Below are 13,889 nucleotides of genomic sequence, written 5' to 3' on the forward strand. Positions count from 1 at the left end.
TGCTGAGACATCGGTGGTAGGCCTAAGTTCTACTGATTGCAACAAAAATATCAAAATGCTGTGTTTATTATTATTGCTGGGGGTTTATTTTTACTCCCTCTTCTGTGGCCGTATGTCACTGAGAATAAAGTTTTGTGGTCGGCGCCGCATATAGTTATAGTATGGTTATATAAGGTTTTATTCCGACGTCCTTGAGATTAGGCAAGTCAATTAGTAAAAATGCCTTGCACCTGTGTTGTATTTAAGTGTAAGAACCGATATGATGCTGCAGTGGCCCGGAGTTTTTACAGTTAAGTTGTTTTCCTTTTAAAAAATTTGAATGAAAGTGTTTTTATGCCCCCAGCAATACAATTTAGATCATTAACATTCATAAGAGGTTGGCTCCGGCGCTACATGCCAAGGCCAACCCAGGCTGAAAGGGATACAACACCCCAGCAGAAAGACCGAGAAACTCAATTTATTTAAAGTATTCTTATTCTTATATATATATATATATATATATATATATATATATATATATATATATATATATATATATATATATATATATATATATATATATGTATATAATTATGTGTATATATAATTATTATATATGTGTGCGTATGTATACATATTATACATTTTAATTAAAGATATTGCTTTCCATTGTGTGTGCAAATTAGATGCTACTGTTATCTAAATGTATATATCTAGAGGCTCCATTAGAATATGAAATCAATACTCAACAACAATAATGATGAATATTTTCTATGTTAAAGAAACACCAAACCATATCTGATGAGGGGAGAGGGTAGGGTGGGGTGGATAAGAGTTCGAGTCTTGTTAGATAGAACTATACTCGGTTTAATTCTATCGTTGTAGTCTTCACCTAGGATCCCTCAATCAATAATTCCAGTTCACTTAAGATTCTGCGGTTCAAAAATAAACCAAACAAAGCAACAACAAATTTTACTACACAAGAGTCATCACTAAGATAAATTATCCCCCTCTGGAGTGTAATAAGGGACTAAAAACGCTGCTCTCCGTATCATACTTTACTGAACAAACAAAAAAACCAAAAAGGTCATCCACGCTCATGCAAGCGATCACACCTCCAAAGATGCTGTTATCTCTTTTTTTATTTGAAATCATTGTGCGTTCCACTTTGTAAAAACCAGGAAACAAAATTATTGTAATCAATAATATTATTATTTATAGACCAAGACATACAGTTAGCAATCAGATAAAGCTGGCATCGACCCTCTTTCTTTTGTGTTCGCTATTCCTTACACATAAAGTTAGTTATGGCACACGCCTAGAATCATGCAAACATATCTTAAATTCAGTTTAAAAGTACATTTGTATCCATTTCTTATAATTAAATATTTTAGCATCTTGAAAGATTATCTTTATAATTTGGTATGTTTGATAATTTTATGTTACTCGGACAAGTTTTCTTCTTATTTTACACATCTTTTTGAGTTTTAAACTAGATTATAACATAAAACTCTTAAAGAATTGAACAGTCCGTATCACACACAGAATTTATTTTTTCCTCCCTGTCATTATCCGTCAGCCCGTCAGTTGATCGCAATCTCTCTGTCTGTCTGTCTGTCTGTCTGTCTGTCTGTCTGTCTGTCTGTCTGTCTGTCTGTCTGTCTCTCTGTCTGTCTCTCTGTTTCACTCACTCACTCTCTCTCTCTCTCTCTCTCTCTCTCTCTCTCTCTCTCTCTCTCTCTCTCTCTCTCTCTCTCTCTCTCTCTCTCTCCCTCTCTCTCTCTCTCTCTCTCTCTCTTTCTCTCTCTCTCTCTTTTATTTAATTTTTCCCATTCTCGTTCGTCCCTCCCCAAGGCCCGCCCCTCTTCTTCCATCCCAGCCCCATCCCCTCTTCCTTGCGTGCATTCCCCCACCCCGCCCACCCCCACAACGTGGCCCAGCCCGATAAGATTCTATAAAAAGAAACGCTACAGTTCGTGATTTAGCCCACAGTCGACGGCCATATTTGATCCCCACCGGGGCGTACTGCTCGTGGCGCCGCGAAGAGAGAGAGGAGGCTCCATTAGTTCTAAACTCCTTGAGTATAACAAAACTATTATAATATCATACGTAGATTGTATAATCTATAATCTCATGCAAGAAAAACATCTGTGTTCATGCTGAAATTTTCTTTTGGAAGGAAACTATTGTGTCCTCTGTCACACGAGACACCGTCTAGATATTCAAGCATATTTGGTTGTTTTCTCGCGAAAGGTGGACACAAATTATCCCAAAACTTGCCAATTCAGGAGGAGCACCATAGATGTGCCTATAGGTTTAAAAGGGGGTAACTCTATGAGGAGCACACATTTCTCTTGTAAATAGAAACACGTTGGTGCTGAATAAGCCATACTAAAAAAAATGGAAACATTTTGTCACCTTTTGACCTGGGCTCATATTTTTAGATATATATGCTCACGTAGGCTCAATGCTTTAGTAGGCTACAATTTTCACCAACGAAAGGTAGCCCACATGACTCCATGGTTACTCATCTGATCGTCCAGTCCACTTACAATGTGTAGGGCCTAACATTTGGCCTAGTACTAGTACTGCACCCCATCATGCTTCCTGTAAAGAAAATTCTCGACTCCATTCATGCAAACAGCTGCCACACGAAGAGCAAAACATTAACTGCCTTAACAAATTATTTATGGCGCACCTCCCTCCCCCCTTTTTCCCTCCAAATAAAAAAGAAGAAGAAAGAAACTGGGCAAAATGTTCAACTGAAAAAGGCGAAAGGATGGGAGTGTGATCTGAGAATGTCCTGGTGTTGGAATTTTTTAGGGACCCATAAAGGACCTTATTCATAACCATTAAGTGGAGAATTCTGTGGGTTCGAGAGACTGTGCGTCTCAGGTCTCGCGCAACGATCAGCACCACCCTCCCCCCCCCCCCCCCCCCCCCCCCCCTCCACACACACGTCAGAATTGGGAGAGGCGAGCTGTGGCGCAAAATCCCTTTGAAGTTTGCCTTCGCGTGGGATTTACTTTGCATGCAGAATTTAAAAAATAATTATCGCCACTAAAATTGATTTCATTTTCGGAATCAGCGTATCAAAATAATCTAAGTAGCTCTCGTGAAACCCGATTTGATGCCATATATTTAAATTTAAGCAAACTTTGGGTTTTTTTCAGAACTGAGTACAGTACACCAGTACCTGCCCATCCATACACTGCACCCGTGGGTGTCTGTGCTTGAAGAAGATGAGTTAACTGCTGTATATATAATGACCCACAAAAAAAAGTGTGAATGAACTGGTTGGAGCTAGTTCTTTTCTTTTACCGTATTAATAATAATAATAATAGGCCCTATGACTATGAATACACGTTTATGTACAATGTATGCCCTTTTGTGAATGACATTTCTTCTCGAATATTACGTATTACAAAGCTATATTTTTTCTTTTGTTCTGACAAACGATGGGCGGCAGTTTGTATGGTCGCCGTCAGGTTCTTACTGCCGCCCGGAAGGCTACACTAAATTAAAACAAAAATGCAACCAATTTGGTGAGAGTATACCTGAACCAGTCCCTATCGTATTATAAAAATATAACAGTGGGTGCCTCGCGAAAATGGTTTTCTGTCGCGATCACGCGGAAAGTTCCTCCTTTTTTAAAATTCTGGGTTGAGACCCATGATACCATATATCAGGATGCCGATTTCCTTCAGCAGCTGTAGCTTTTGCTTACTGCCAGATCCTGGGTTCTGATGTGCGCTCTGAACTCGGTTGGTGGGCTATAAAGCCGGGTTATGGTGTGGATGACCCTGGTTCGAATCTTCAAAATGGTCGTTCTTGAATTTGGGTTGTAAGAGGAGTTTTCAAGGCTTTCCAGATACATGATTCAGTCCTGCCGGAGATGGACACAAAATCGGTCTCATCTCTTAAACAACCTTACCGTACAGCGTTGAAAGATTAAGAGGCGTTAAAATTATACAACTAACTATGAAGCACCGTATCCTTGGTTATGGTTAAATGTACAAGTACAAATTTGTTGGGATTGGCCAACGCGCATTTGAAAAAAAAAAAAAGAGAGGTCCACTCGTCAAGCTATTCCAGATTTCTTCTCAGTCTCGAGTATCACGATCTATAAAATATGCACAAAATATAATATAGTATAGACTATTTATTATTAAATTAATGCACAGCGGTAGGCAGTTTTGAAACAATTTAGGCTGAAAATATACTGCCATGCACAACTGAAGCGTGCCGCGAAACAGACGAGCAGCTAGGTCGGAAGTGGTAATCAGGGAAGTCGAGAGCCAGGTCGGGCCCTAGGGCAGCAATCACCTTCGGTCCCCTCCTCTCCCCGGCCCCACCTGCCCTCACCTGCAATTTAATAACCCAACAAATACAATGTACATAGGCATATATAATCACTTCACTGTAGCATATCTATTACATACCAACATACGCTCTCTCTCTCTCTCTCTCTCTCTCTCTCTCTCTCTCTCTCTCTCTCTCTCTCTCTCTCTCTCTCTCTCTCTCTCTCTCTCCCCTCTCTCTCTGTGTCTCTCTCTCTGTGTCTCTCTCTCTGTGTTTCTCTCTCTGTGTCTCTCTCTCTGTGTGTCTCTCTCTCTCTGTCTGCCTGTCTCTTTGACCCACATCTTCACTATCCTTGGAAATGCATTTTGCGAAAGAGATGTTTGTATAAAAGCAAATCCCCCGGCTCCCCCCCCCCCCCCACGCACACACAAACACCCCAGCGTCCTTTGTCTCGTCCCCCTCCATCAAGTGCTTGGTGTTGTCAACACAAAATTAATTTTAATTTTTCTGATTTACCGGGTAGTTAAAAATGAAGTTAAGATGAATAAACCAATGACAGAAATTAAAATAAATTGTAATGTAGCATACCTTTTTTTCTTACAACAACAGAGCCTTACGGGATTTAGCCCTAGCAAAACTGTCAATTATTGGTTCGTAGTCCAATTTTCGAGCTAGACTAGCCTCTATCATACTCTATGGTCAAAATTCCAAGACTTGGAAGTCTGTCTTGACGCATTGTGGACCGCAAAATGTTTTTCACCCGAGAAAGGGTACTGAAGGAACGTTCAGCTTGCTCAACTGTGACAGGCAAGGTGCAGAAGATTCTCAATATGATTACAACGTTCGGAAACAAAGCGTCCACTTTCAGGGAATGAAGTCTGTTCAGCAACTGAAGAGGCGGCAGGACTTTTTCTCCAATGTTCGCTGAATGAATCACTTTCAAATGTTCCAACTCTTGCGCAAGGTTTGCTGATGCATCCGCTGCATATTCCGTGTGCAATTTGTTTGCGAGATCACGAATAACGCCGACTTCCTCTTGGAGATATTTCCACAAAACACTAAATAACGAATCGAATTTTGTCACTGCATTATACCTTGTCTTCAAATTTTCAAGAAGGCAGTCAATGATGACATAAAAAACTTCATGTTTGAATTTGTTCTCGGGATTTTGGTAGTCTGTTACATCTTCTGTCTCGTCTGCAAAAAGCTTCCTTTTCTTTCGTCATTTTGCTGTTTCAGCAAATGAAAGCTCAATCTCATAGTTATCTGCTACTAATTTGGACTCACTCAAGATTGCATCCCATTCATCTTGTAAGCTTTTCAGATCTTTAATCAGACTATTGATATTTGCCACCTCAACGTCAAGAGTTGCTTCTCGTGCGTGAAGCACTCTATTTCTGTGATGGATTGCTGTGAGAATTTTGAGCCAAACAGATGCCATTGTAACACATTCAAATGATGCAAAGTACTTAAGAATACCAATCAAATCTGAACGTGTTTCTGGGGTGAGGGTCATTAAAAGAACGGTTTGAACAGCTTTCCTCTGTCCCCCGATGTGAACCGCAAAAGGCCTGACACCGTCAACACGTGCTGACCAACGTGTCTGAGACATACTGTGCAAAGAGCTGGGAATGGGAATGTTTTGCTTCAAAATTTCCCACCTTTGTGGACTGGAGCTAAACTGTTATACAGCTTCTGTACAACTCCAAAGAAAGTTATGACTGTTGAACAGCTTTCTGCACAAATTCAAACTATGACAGCCACAGGGAGAATATGTGACATGTGAGCACTGTCTTAAAATGTGAGCCTGTGCACCATTATACAGGCCACTCATGTCGCTACCGTTGTCGTTGCCTTGGCCTCGGCAGTCTGTAATTGGAATGTTTTTGTCTTTTTTAAATTCAGTGTATCAAGGATTATTTTAGCGATGCCTTCTCCTGTTTTCTTGTTACAATCTACACATTTCAGAAATCTCTCTTCTACTTTGAAGACATTTGTATCACTGTCAAGTGAACATAACGCAAAATAAAGAAAAAGTTTGTTCGACGTGTGAAGAGTCCAGTGTTGCATCAACGATAGTGGAGTAAAATTTCGTTCCGCTCTTTCATTCAAAATCATGTCTGTCACTTTTGATGCACAGCATTGGATGAATTCATTTTGACTTTCTGGTGATAGTGAACTTGTAGGCGCCTTTTTTCTTTTTGTGATTTTTCAATTTTTGTAAGATGCTCGGCAAGGAGAGGATCGTAATTGCCAATCAATTCCAGAAGTCCAAGAAAGCACTACCAAAGTTCTGTGAAGTTGTCAGATATACAGCGGGGGCTCTCGTGGCCTTGACGTTAAGGTGTTGGCCTCTCATTCAAATGTCCCCGGACCGAATCCGGGTAGCGACCGAAAAATTTTCTTCTCTAACTCTAAAATTGTCTTCTTTCACCTCCTGTCCTGCTCTCTAGCAATATTCTGTCATCAGCTTTCGTCTCCTCTTTCTGCCCCAACCCCCTTTGCCCCCTCCTCTGGGCTCCTGACTCTTTCTGCAGCCTTTCTACTGCTACTCATTGACTCCTTCTTACAGCTGTCGGAGGGCCCGTGTGCAAGCTGCGCACGTTAACGATCCCTTGGTGGTCTAAAATCGATAAAAGTAGGCTTCGGCCGCCACCAGGGCAAAATTCAAAATTTCCTACCAACTAAAAGTATTAGATGTGTCCGGCGCGCTCATGACCTTATGCAGTTGCGAGCGCCGTAAAACGCTTACCCAAAAAAACAACAAAGATATATAGCTCAACTTTCAGCCAAAATATATTTTATTTCAAAGCTTTGTACGGTACTCTCTCTCTCTCTCTTTTCCCCTTGCTTGCGGGCCCCCAAACCCCCGGGCCCGGGGCATTGCCCCCCCCCCTCTCGACAGGCCTGGTGGTGATCAAAATTATAGGTCCGCTCGACTCCGACCGACTGTGTAAAAAAAAAAATGGCGTTGAGCAGGCGAAAACAGCTCAGTGCTCTGTGTCTGGGACTCAAACTCATAGGGCGAGGCGCCTTTGCTTGATGGGACACAAGTTCGCCATAGGACATCTTCTGGGAAGACCTGTATCAGCAGGTATACGAGCTAGGTGGTTAGTCCATCTGACCAGAGACTTGGGTATTGGAGGCTACAACCACAAAGCATTTCCATATTTTGTCGCACCTTTCCGCATTTGAACAGAATTTTCTGTTAAGCATCTTTACGAATGCTGCACAGAGGAAGGGAGAGAGAGAGAGAGACACACACAGAGAGAGAGAGAGAGAGAGAGAGAGAGAGAGAGAGAGAGAGAGAGAGAGAGAGAGAGAGAGAGAGAGAGAGAGAGAAAGAGAGAGAGGGGGGGGGGGGGGAGGGGGTAGGGGGAGAAGAAAGACTGTGAAGGGAAGGAGAGAAAGAGATGCAGACAAACACACAACTAATAATTTAATCAAATTGAAGATGCGGAAGGAAGAGCCATGTACAAAACAGTAAAACAATAGCCATCGCACTTCGTAGTAGGCATCGTTTATTCATTTTATCTCATCATGGAACAAAAATAAAAAGCATGACACAGACACTCTTACGACCAGATTCAATGAAACTAAGGAGGAAGAATTAAAAAAAAAACCCAACAAAACAACAAACCAAGACAAAAATACAAAAAACAAGAACTAAACAAAAGAAAGCAAAATAATCACCAACATCACTACTCCAACTTCGCATTCTTCCATAAATCTATGAATGATTATACAGCATCGTCATCACCACTGCCACAACAACAGCATTATTCTTTATTGCTTCTTGATGTCCACAGCTAAATATACAGTGGTTTACTTACTTCATTTTCTTATTTAGGTTGCCATCAACTTTTGTTTTTCTTCTCATTCCAGTTACTACCATCTCAGGGGTTGTGTGGACTATGGGTTCAACTCACGAGTACAACCAACTTTTGCACTTCGCACATGCATTGCCGACATTTGATCTATTTCTATAACATAGAATCTTTTGCCTTTCAGACAGACAGATATACCACTTTTAAAGGTGATCTTAATTACACATGTTATATTTATAGCATTTCGGTGGAGACAAAACTTGGACACAACTGGAGAAAGAAACACAGGACAGACATCTTGAATCTTAGGAAAGGAATTATCGATGGACAAAGGGAAAGAGAGACATCTCAGTTTTAGCAAGATCTAGAAACTTCATTATTATATTTTGCTTGCAGAAATTCCAGATCTGACTTTTACTTTTAGAACCAATATTTCTGTAAAAAGTTAAACGTGATGCTTGTTTTTCACTTTTATCCCGGAAGACTGGGTAGGCCTACATGTCCTCCACCCCCAATACACCCCGAGTACACAATACTGGAAAAACATATTGATCACTCTATTTTAAAAAAATAGTCTGAGCTTAAAGATTAAAGGTCTTTCGCGGTTATTCTTTCCAAGGGAACACTCCTCTTCCCCGAAAATAAAAGTTACATAATAAGATGACAATTGCCATTCACACACAAAATTATTTTGCTAAGCCTAAACTTTCGATTGTGAGAGATGGAAAGAGAGGTACATTTCTGCTACAATTCAGGATGCATAAAGAAAATACTTTTTTTTTTTTTTAACTGTACACATAATATTGTTATGAGTACAACACACAAAGAGAAGGTCCATGTCAGCTCGTAAAACATGATTACAACAACACTCGCTTCAAATAAGCAACTGAGTAATTAGACAACTTTGTACATAAAGTATGCTCCAAGAATATACACAGACGACGAGACTGAAAAAGCCTCAAGGGAATCCTCCCAACAGAATATGGAACATAACTGACATAAAAGTCCTACGTTATGTTTGATACACAACCCGCTTTAGATTTCAGTACACGAGGACCACACTACGTGCAAAAAAAGTCTGAGTGCTTTGGTAGAAACAAATTAACCCTACACTCCACGTCCCCTTCCCTGAAAATACAATACACATTCATAGTCAATCTCAATTGGCTCCGCCAAGAAATTAATGACCAGGGACGGAACTAGGCCACCACTGGGGAACCTGGCCTTCAAATTCAGCTTGTTGAAGTGTGCAGCACCTGACAGGCAAAAAATGACGGTCAGTAAAAATCAAATGTCAGAAATAGAATACAAGGAAACGTTAAGTATAATCGGTTTTGAGGTCGAAATTCCTTTCAATACTGGTACTGTTATTGTTATTGAAGCCACCTGCGGGAGGAGGGGGGAAGAGACCTTAGAGCTAACATCTGCCTCCAACACCACTGAGGGTAGCCCAGAAACTATTCCCTGGATCCAGAAGAGGGATATTTTAACAAAATGTATTATATATATAGGAGCTCAAAGCAGCTACTTTAGATACAATTATAAACAGTAAAACAATGTGAAAAAAAACCCCAAGGCAACAGTAAAAGTACAATTCTCTTTCCATCACAAAGAGAGTAGTTTTAAGCTGTAGTTTCACCACATACAATTACTGCAAGTGCTGGCAAAGAGCGAGCAATTTCAAGAACATCTATAGGCGCTGGCTTTCCCTTGCTTGGGGAGTATCTTGGGTCTTTATCAACAAAAGGAGCCTGTCTCAAAAGCATGGGGTGAAGAGCCCTAAATCTTTAATTAAAGAACAAGACCCAACTGTCCAAACTCCCCCAAGCTTTAGCACTGTAATAGCTAAAACTGAGGTCTTCCACATTGAGTAATGTTATATCATCTAAGCTGCCTAAACGCCAACAGTCGTGGCTTCATATTATCAAGTACATCTTTATGTAACACAAGTCCACAGACAGGTACATTGCCCAACAGAAAAGACCTGTTGCGGTATACCCAGAAAAGACACACTCAAGAAGTAATATCTTTTCATATTCTGACATTTATAACACATAAAAACCAACCTCATTTTCTTTACTATCACTCTGTAGCAGTACAGAAAAAAACAAACATGGTAGAATAATTATACCAATAAGGCAGAACAGTAGAAAAAAACAAACAAACCAACAAACAACCCCCCCCCCCCCCCAATACTTGTTCTATCTTTTTGATTGCAAGAAGAGGACTAGAAAACAAGTAGATCTACTTTCTTTACGGTGCTTTTATTTTCTTACCTGGTATCAAAACCTCATTCTCTGATCAGACTGGCCCGACTTGATCTCCCAGACTACTGGCACGGAGATGCCGAGCCGCTTATTCTATCAGTCACACATGACTTCCCACTAACTTTGGGGTCAAGCTCACTCTAAATTGAATGTAGTTAAGGGTAAACTGAGGCCATATAAGCCGTATTACATTGAACCAGGAACACTCAAGCAGCAGACCATAAGCAATGGGGAGGTTAATCAGATGAATAGGATGGAATTATTTAGAGAACCTATCTAGAGATTGCATTACCCGTGAAGAATGGACAACCTGAGGAGAGGACAGTACAAAAAAGAACTCAAGCAAAAAGCAAACTAACAGTTTAAATAATAATAATCAATAAAAATACAAAAAACCCACATGTTTGCTGTGCATGCTCAGACAGTACACCTGTTATAGCAAAATGATTTCACACCAAAGTGACTGACCTACAGACTGTGGGGATGGGGGAGGGTTTCTAACTGACTAGTATACATGCTACATTTCTGTCAGTTGTGAGGACAACCAAAGGGAGGGATGAGGGAAGGATTGCAAGCATCACCTGTCCAATTCTTGGCAATGTCTATAAAAATTAGGACACTGAGTGGAAAGAAAACATGAAGAGTGATCTGTATTCTTACAACAAACAGTTTTGCTTGTAGATTTTTCTTTTCTGAAAAACATTTGGCATGCCTATTTGTTATATCGTAAACTGTCCAAGAAAGCCCATCCAGTGAAAGGAACATAGAAAGATCAGTAGTAGCTTACGAGAAAAGAATGATCTCAACTGAAACTATAGTAGCCTACAACACAAAAACATTTTCTCTCAAATGAAACTGAGAACAGTCAACACAATCAGCTTTGAAACATAAATAATGAAGCTTCGACCACAACAGGGACACATAATAAGAATGCTCACCCTTTTATTTCATTAACAAAGACAACTTGCTGAATGCCAAGAGCAAAATGATTTAGATTCAAATTTACGAAAAACTATTCGTACTAACATGTTTATTTAAATTAATTTGAGAAACACATGGGAGTAAACACAGTCTTTATGACCAAGCATGCCTGTTTATGTAGAATTGGTAAATTTGTGTAAAAATAGGGAACACCTCCCCACAAGAAAGGTGAAAGCATATCTAAAAATAAAATATTTCTAAATAAAGAGCAAACAGTAATTTAAGGATCTCATTTGAAAAATTCATTGCTACAAATACGAACAACATAGCCTGCCAGTTTAAACCTAGCAAGAAATGAAAGCTCATGTCTTACTGTAAAAATTATTTTAAACGAGGCATTTAATAGCAACAAAGAAGTGAAACTATAATAATATGCTCATTCTATAAAAGAAAGGGAAATAGGTATTACAGGTCTCTGTTTAGTATTCACGGAAGATCAGCAACACACTCAGCTTTCTAAAATGAAACATTGCAACTCCCGCCCCTTGGAAAAAAAAAGAAGAAATAAACATTATCTTTATAGACAGCTGATCTATAACACCAGGCATAGCACTTCTTCCTCCCACATTTACTAAAGAACAGCAGTACATAAATATTCAAAAAGATCCTGTCCTATTTTGTCCTTCCACAAAAAAATTATTACAAAAAATCACAAGCACACCTTTCTTTCATCATGACACAACCAAAACCAATCTATCTTTACAATAGCCCTTGTAAAAAAAAGCAGCTCCGTCAGAACTTTACTCACAGAGCCATCCATTGCATCAGTTTCCGGTGAGAACATGAGCAAGGCCATGAATCCAAGCACAGAGTTTTCCTAAAGACAAAACAATTTGTTTACTAACTAACATTCTTTACACCAGCCAATTTGAAAAAGAGAGTGTGTCCTCTATTCAGTGTAACAACCCCCAACCACTTTCAGACAGCCCCCACAGACAGTGCATGCTAAACTCAAAAGGACTCGAATCCAAAACCTCATCATACCAAAACAGAACAATCAATTGGTAAACCGCTGATGCTTCTATAACAGCGAAAAAGGAAAGACGTTACAAACTAGAGCCAAAACATTCAAGCCTTAAGAATGCACTTGTACCAGACAGTGGTGACCCTTGGGTCAAGTTGAAGATGACATATACTCAACACATGCGGGTGTAAGGGAGAAACTCAAACCTTTGAAAAAAAAAAGAAAAAGGGCCCAACCTATTCACAGAGGTCAGTTTCATGATGCCAGTTGCCTTTATGTGCAGCTTGCTGATTGGGTTATCTATACAGGGCATGGGTGTGTGTATAGTGTATTTGCCATGAGTGTAGACGACCTCAAGAAAAAAAAAAGCCCCACTCGAAATATCAAGCTGGCAAAAGACAAAATTACCTGGGAGCAAATACCACGTCCCTTCATCCAGCTTTCTCCAATCAAACCCTTTACACCCCCCCCCCTCTTCACATTAATTGTCCACTACTCAAGCTTCCTTTCAACAGACTTGCACATGCCACGGTAGTTTAACAAGCAAAGACTCGTATAAGAGCAGTTACCACAAGAAGAGCCCCATATGGGTACAGGGTACAAATCACAGCTCCTTTAACTTAAAAAAGAGCAGGACAGAACAGAAAGGGTTTTCCCCACAGAAATACAGAGCCATTAAGTGCCTCAATGTCCAACCATCCTGCGTTTCTTTTTTTAACTTGGAAACCAGGAGAACTTTCACTGAGTATCATTTCCTATGAACACTTTGGAATAGTGCCAAGCATTTCAAAATTCAACCACCCCATACCTGTCTCTCAACATCGGACATTTGAGTGTCTACGCGCTCAAATTTACATGTTTCAGGAATATACTCAATCTGAAACTCTTATATCTGTATCTCATCATTATCAGGTCTTGGGGAACACTTAACGAGGACGACGAAGAAGAGTAAGCTAGCTGCCTTGTGGGTACTCCTTTCAGTTGTGAATCTTGATGGCTTTCTCCAGGTAGTTGTAACGTGCTCGTTTTGGAGTCTTGTTCACGTGATCCAAACCTAACCAGGGGCGCGCCTGCATACCCATGCCTGAAACATAAAAACAGAGGAAGTGTGGTATATTGAATACCAGAGAAAGCTACAGGACAATAAGAACTATGGAACAATGAACTAAACAGCTATTTCTGTTAGCCCAGGTACCACTGTATATATCTCTTTACTATTTCTCTACAATGAGATATGACAATTGATAACTTTAAAGTTAAGGCCTGAAACTATCTCCCACCACATAATAAACAGAACAGTTTCTTCACTTTTTTATTAGGGACAATCTGAAAATAGAAAATGGCCCAAGCAGCGGGTTTGAATTTGAAATCCTGACTTTAGGAGAGATTTTCAGTAGCAAGTCCTTCAGGATTCAGGCTGTGAAAACCCACTAAAAAACAACCCTGAATGAACTGCAACTAAATAAAAAATCTGTATGTGAAGAGAGCACCACGTTCTCAAGTTAATAGACCCCTGGTTAGACCTGCATGTGAGCCTCAACCAGATTGTCTGAAAATTTTGCGCAACCC

At 40.1% G+C, this 13,889-nt stretch overlaps 1 protein-coding gene across 2 annotated transcripts in view; it reads right to left on the reverse strand.

Moving 5' to 3' along the window:
• Positions 1-7,783: 7,783 nt before the first annotated feature.
• LOC101850707 (ubiquitin carboxyl-terminal hydrolase 7) overlaps positions 7,784-13,889 on the reverse strand; it is a 53,346-nt gene continuing 47,240 nt past the window's right edge. For both annotated transcript variants that reach the window (XM_005095079.3, XM_005095078.3), the window contains exon 32: positions 7,784-13,404. In XM_005095079.3, the coding sequence (XP_005095136.1) occupies positions 13,298-13,404 (107 nt within the window). In that variant the 3' untranslated portion in view covers positions 7,784-13,297. The remainder of the gene's footprint in view (positions 13,405-13,889) is intronic.

The sequence above is a fragment of the Aplysia californica genome, unplaced genomic scaffold, assembly GCF_000002075.1.
Source record: "Aplysia californica isolate F4 #8 unplaced genomic scaffold, AplCal3.0 scaffold00095, whole genome shotgun sequence".
In the NCBI taxonomy this organism is placed as follows: Eukaryota; Metazoa; Mollusca; class Gastropoda; order Aplysiida; family Aplysiidae; genus Aplysia; species Aplysia californica.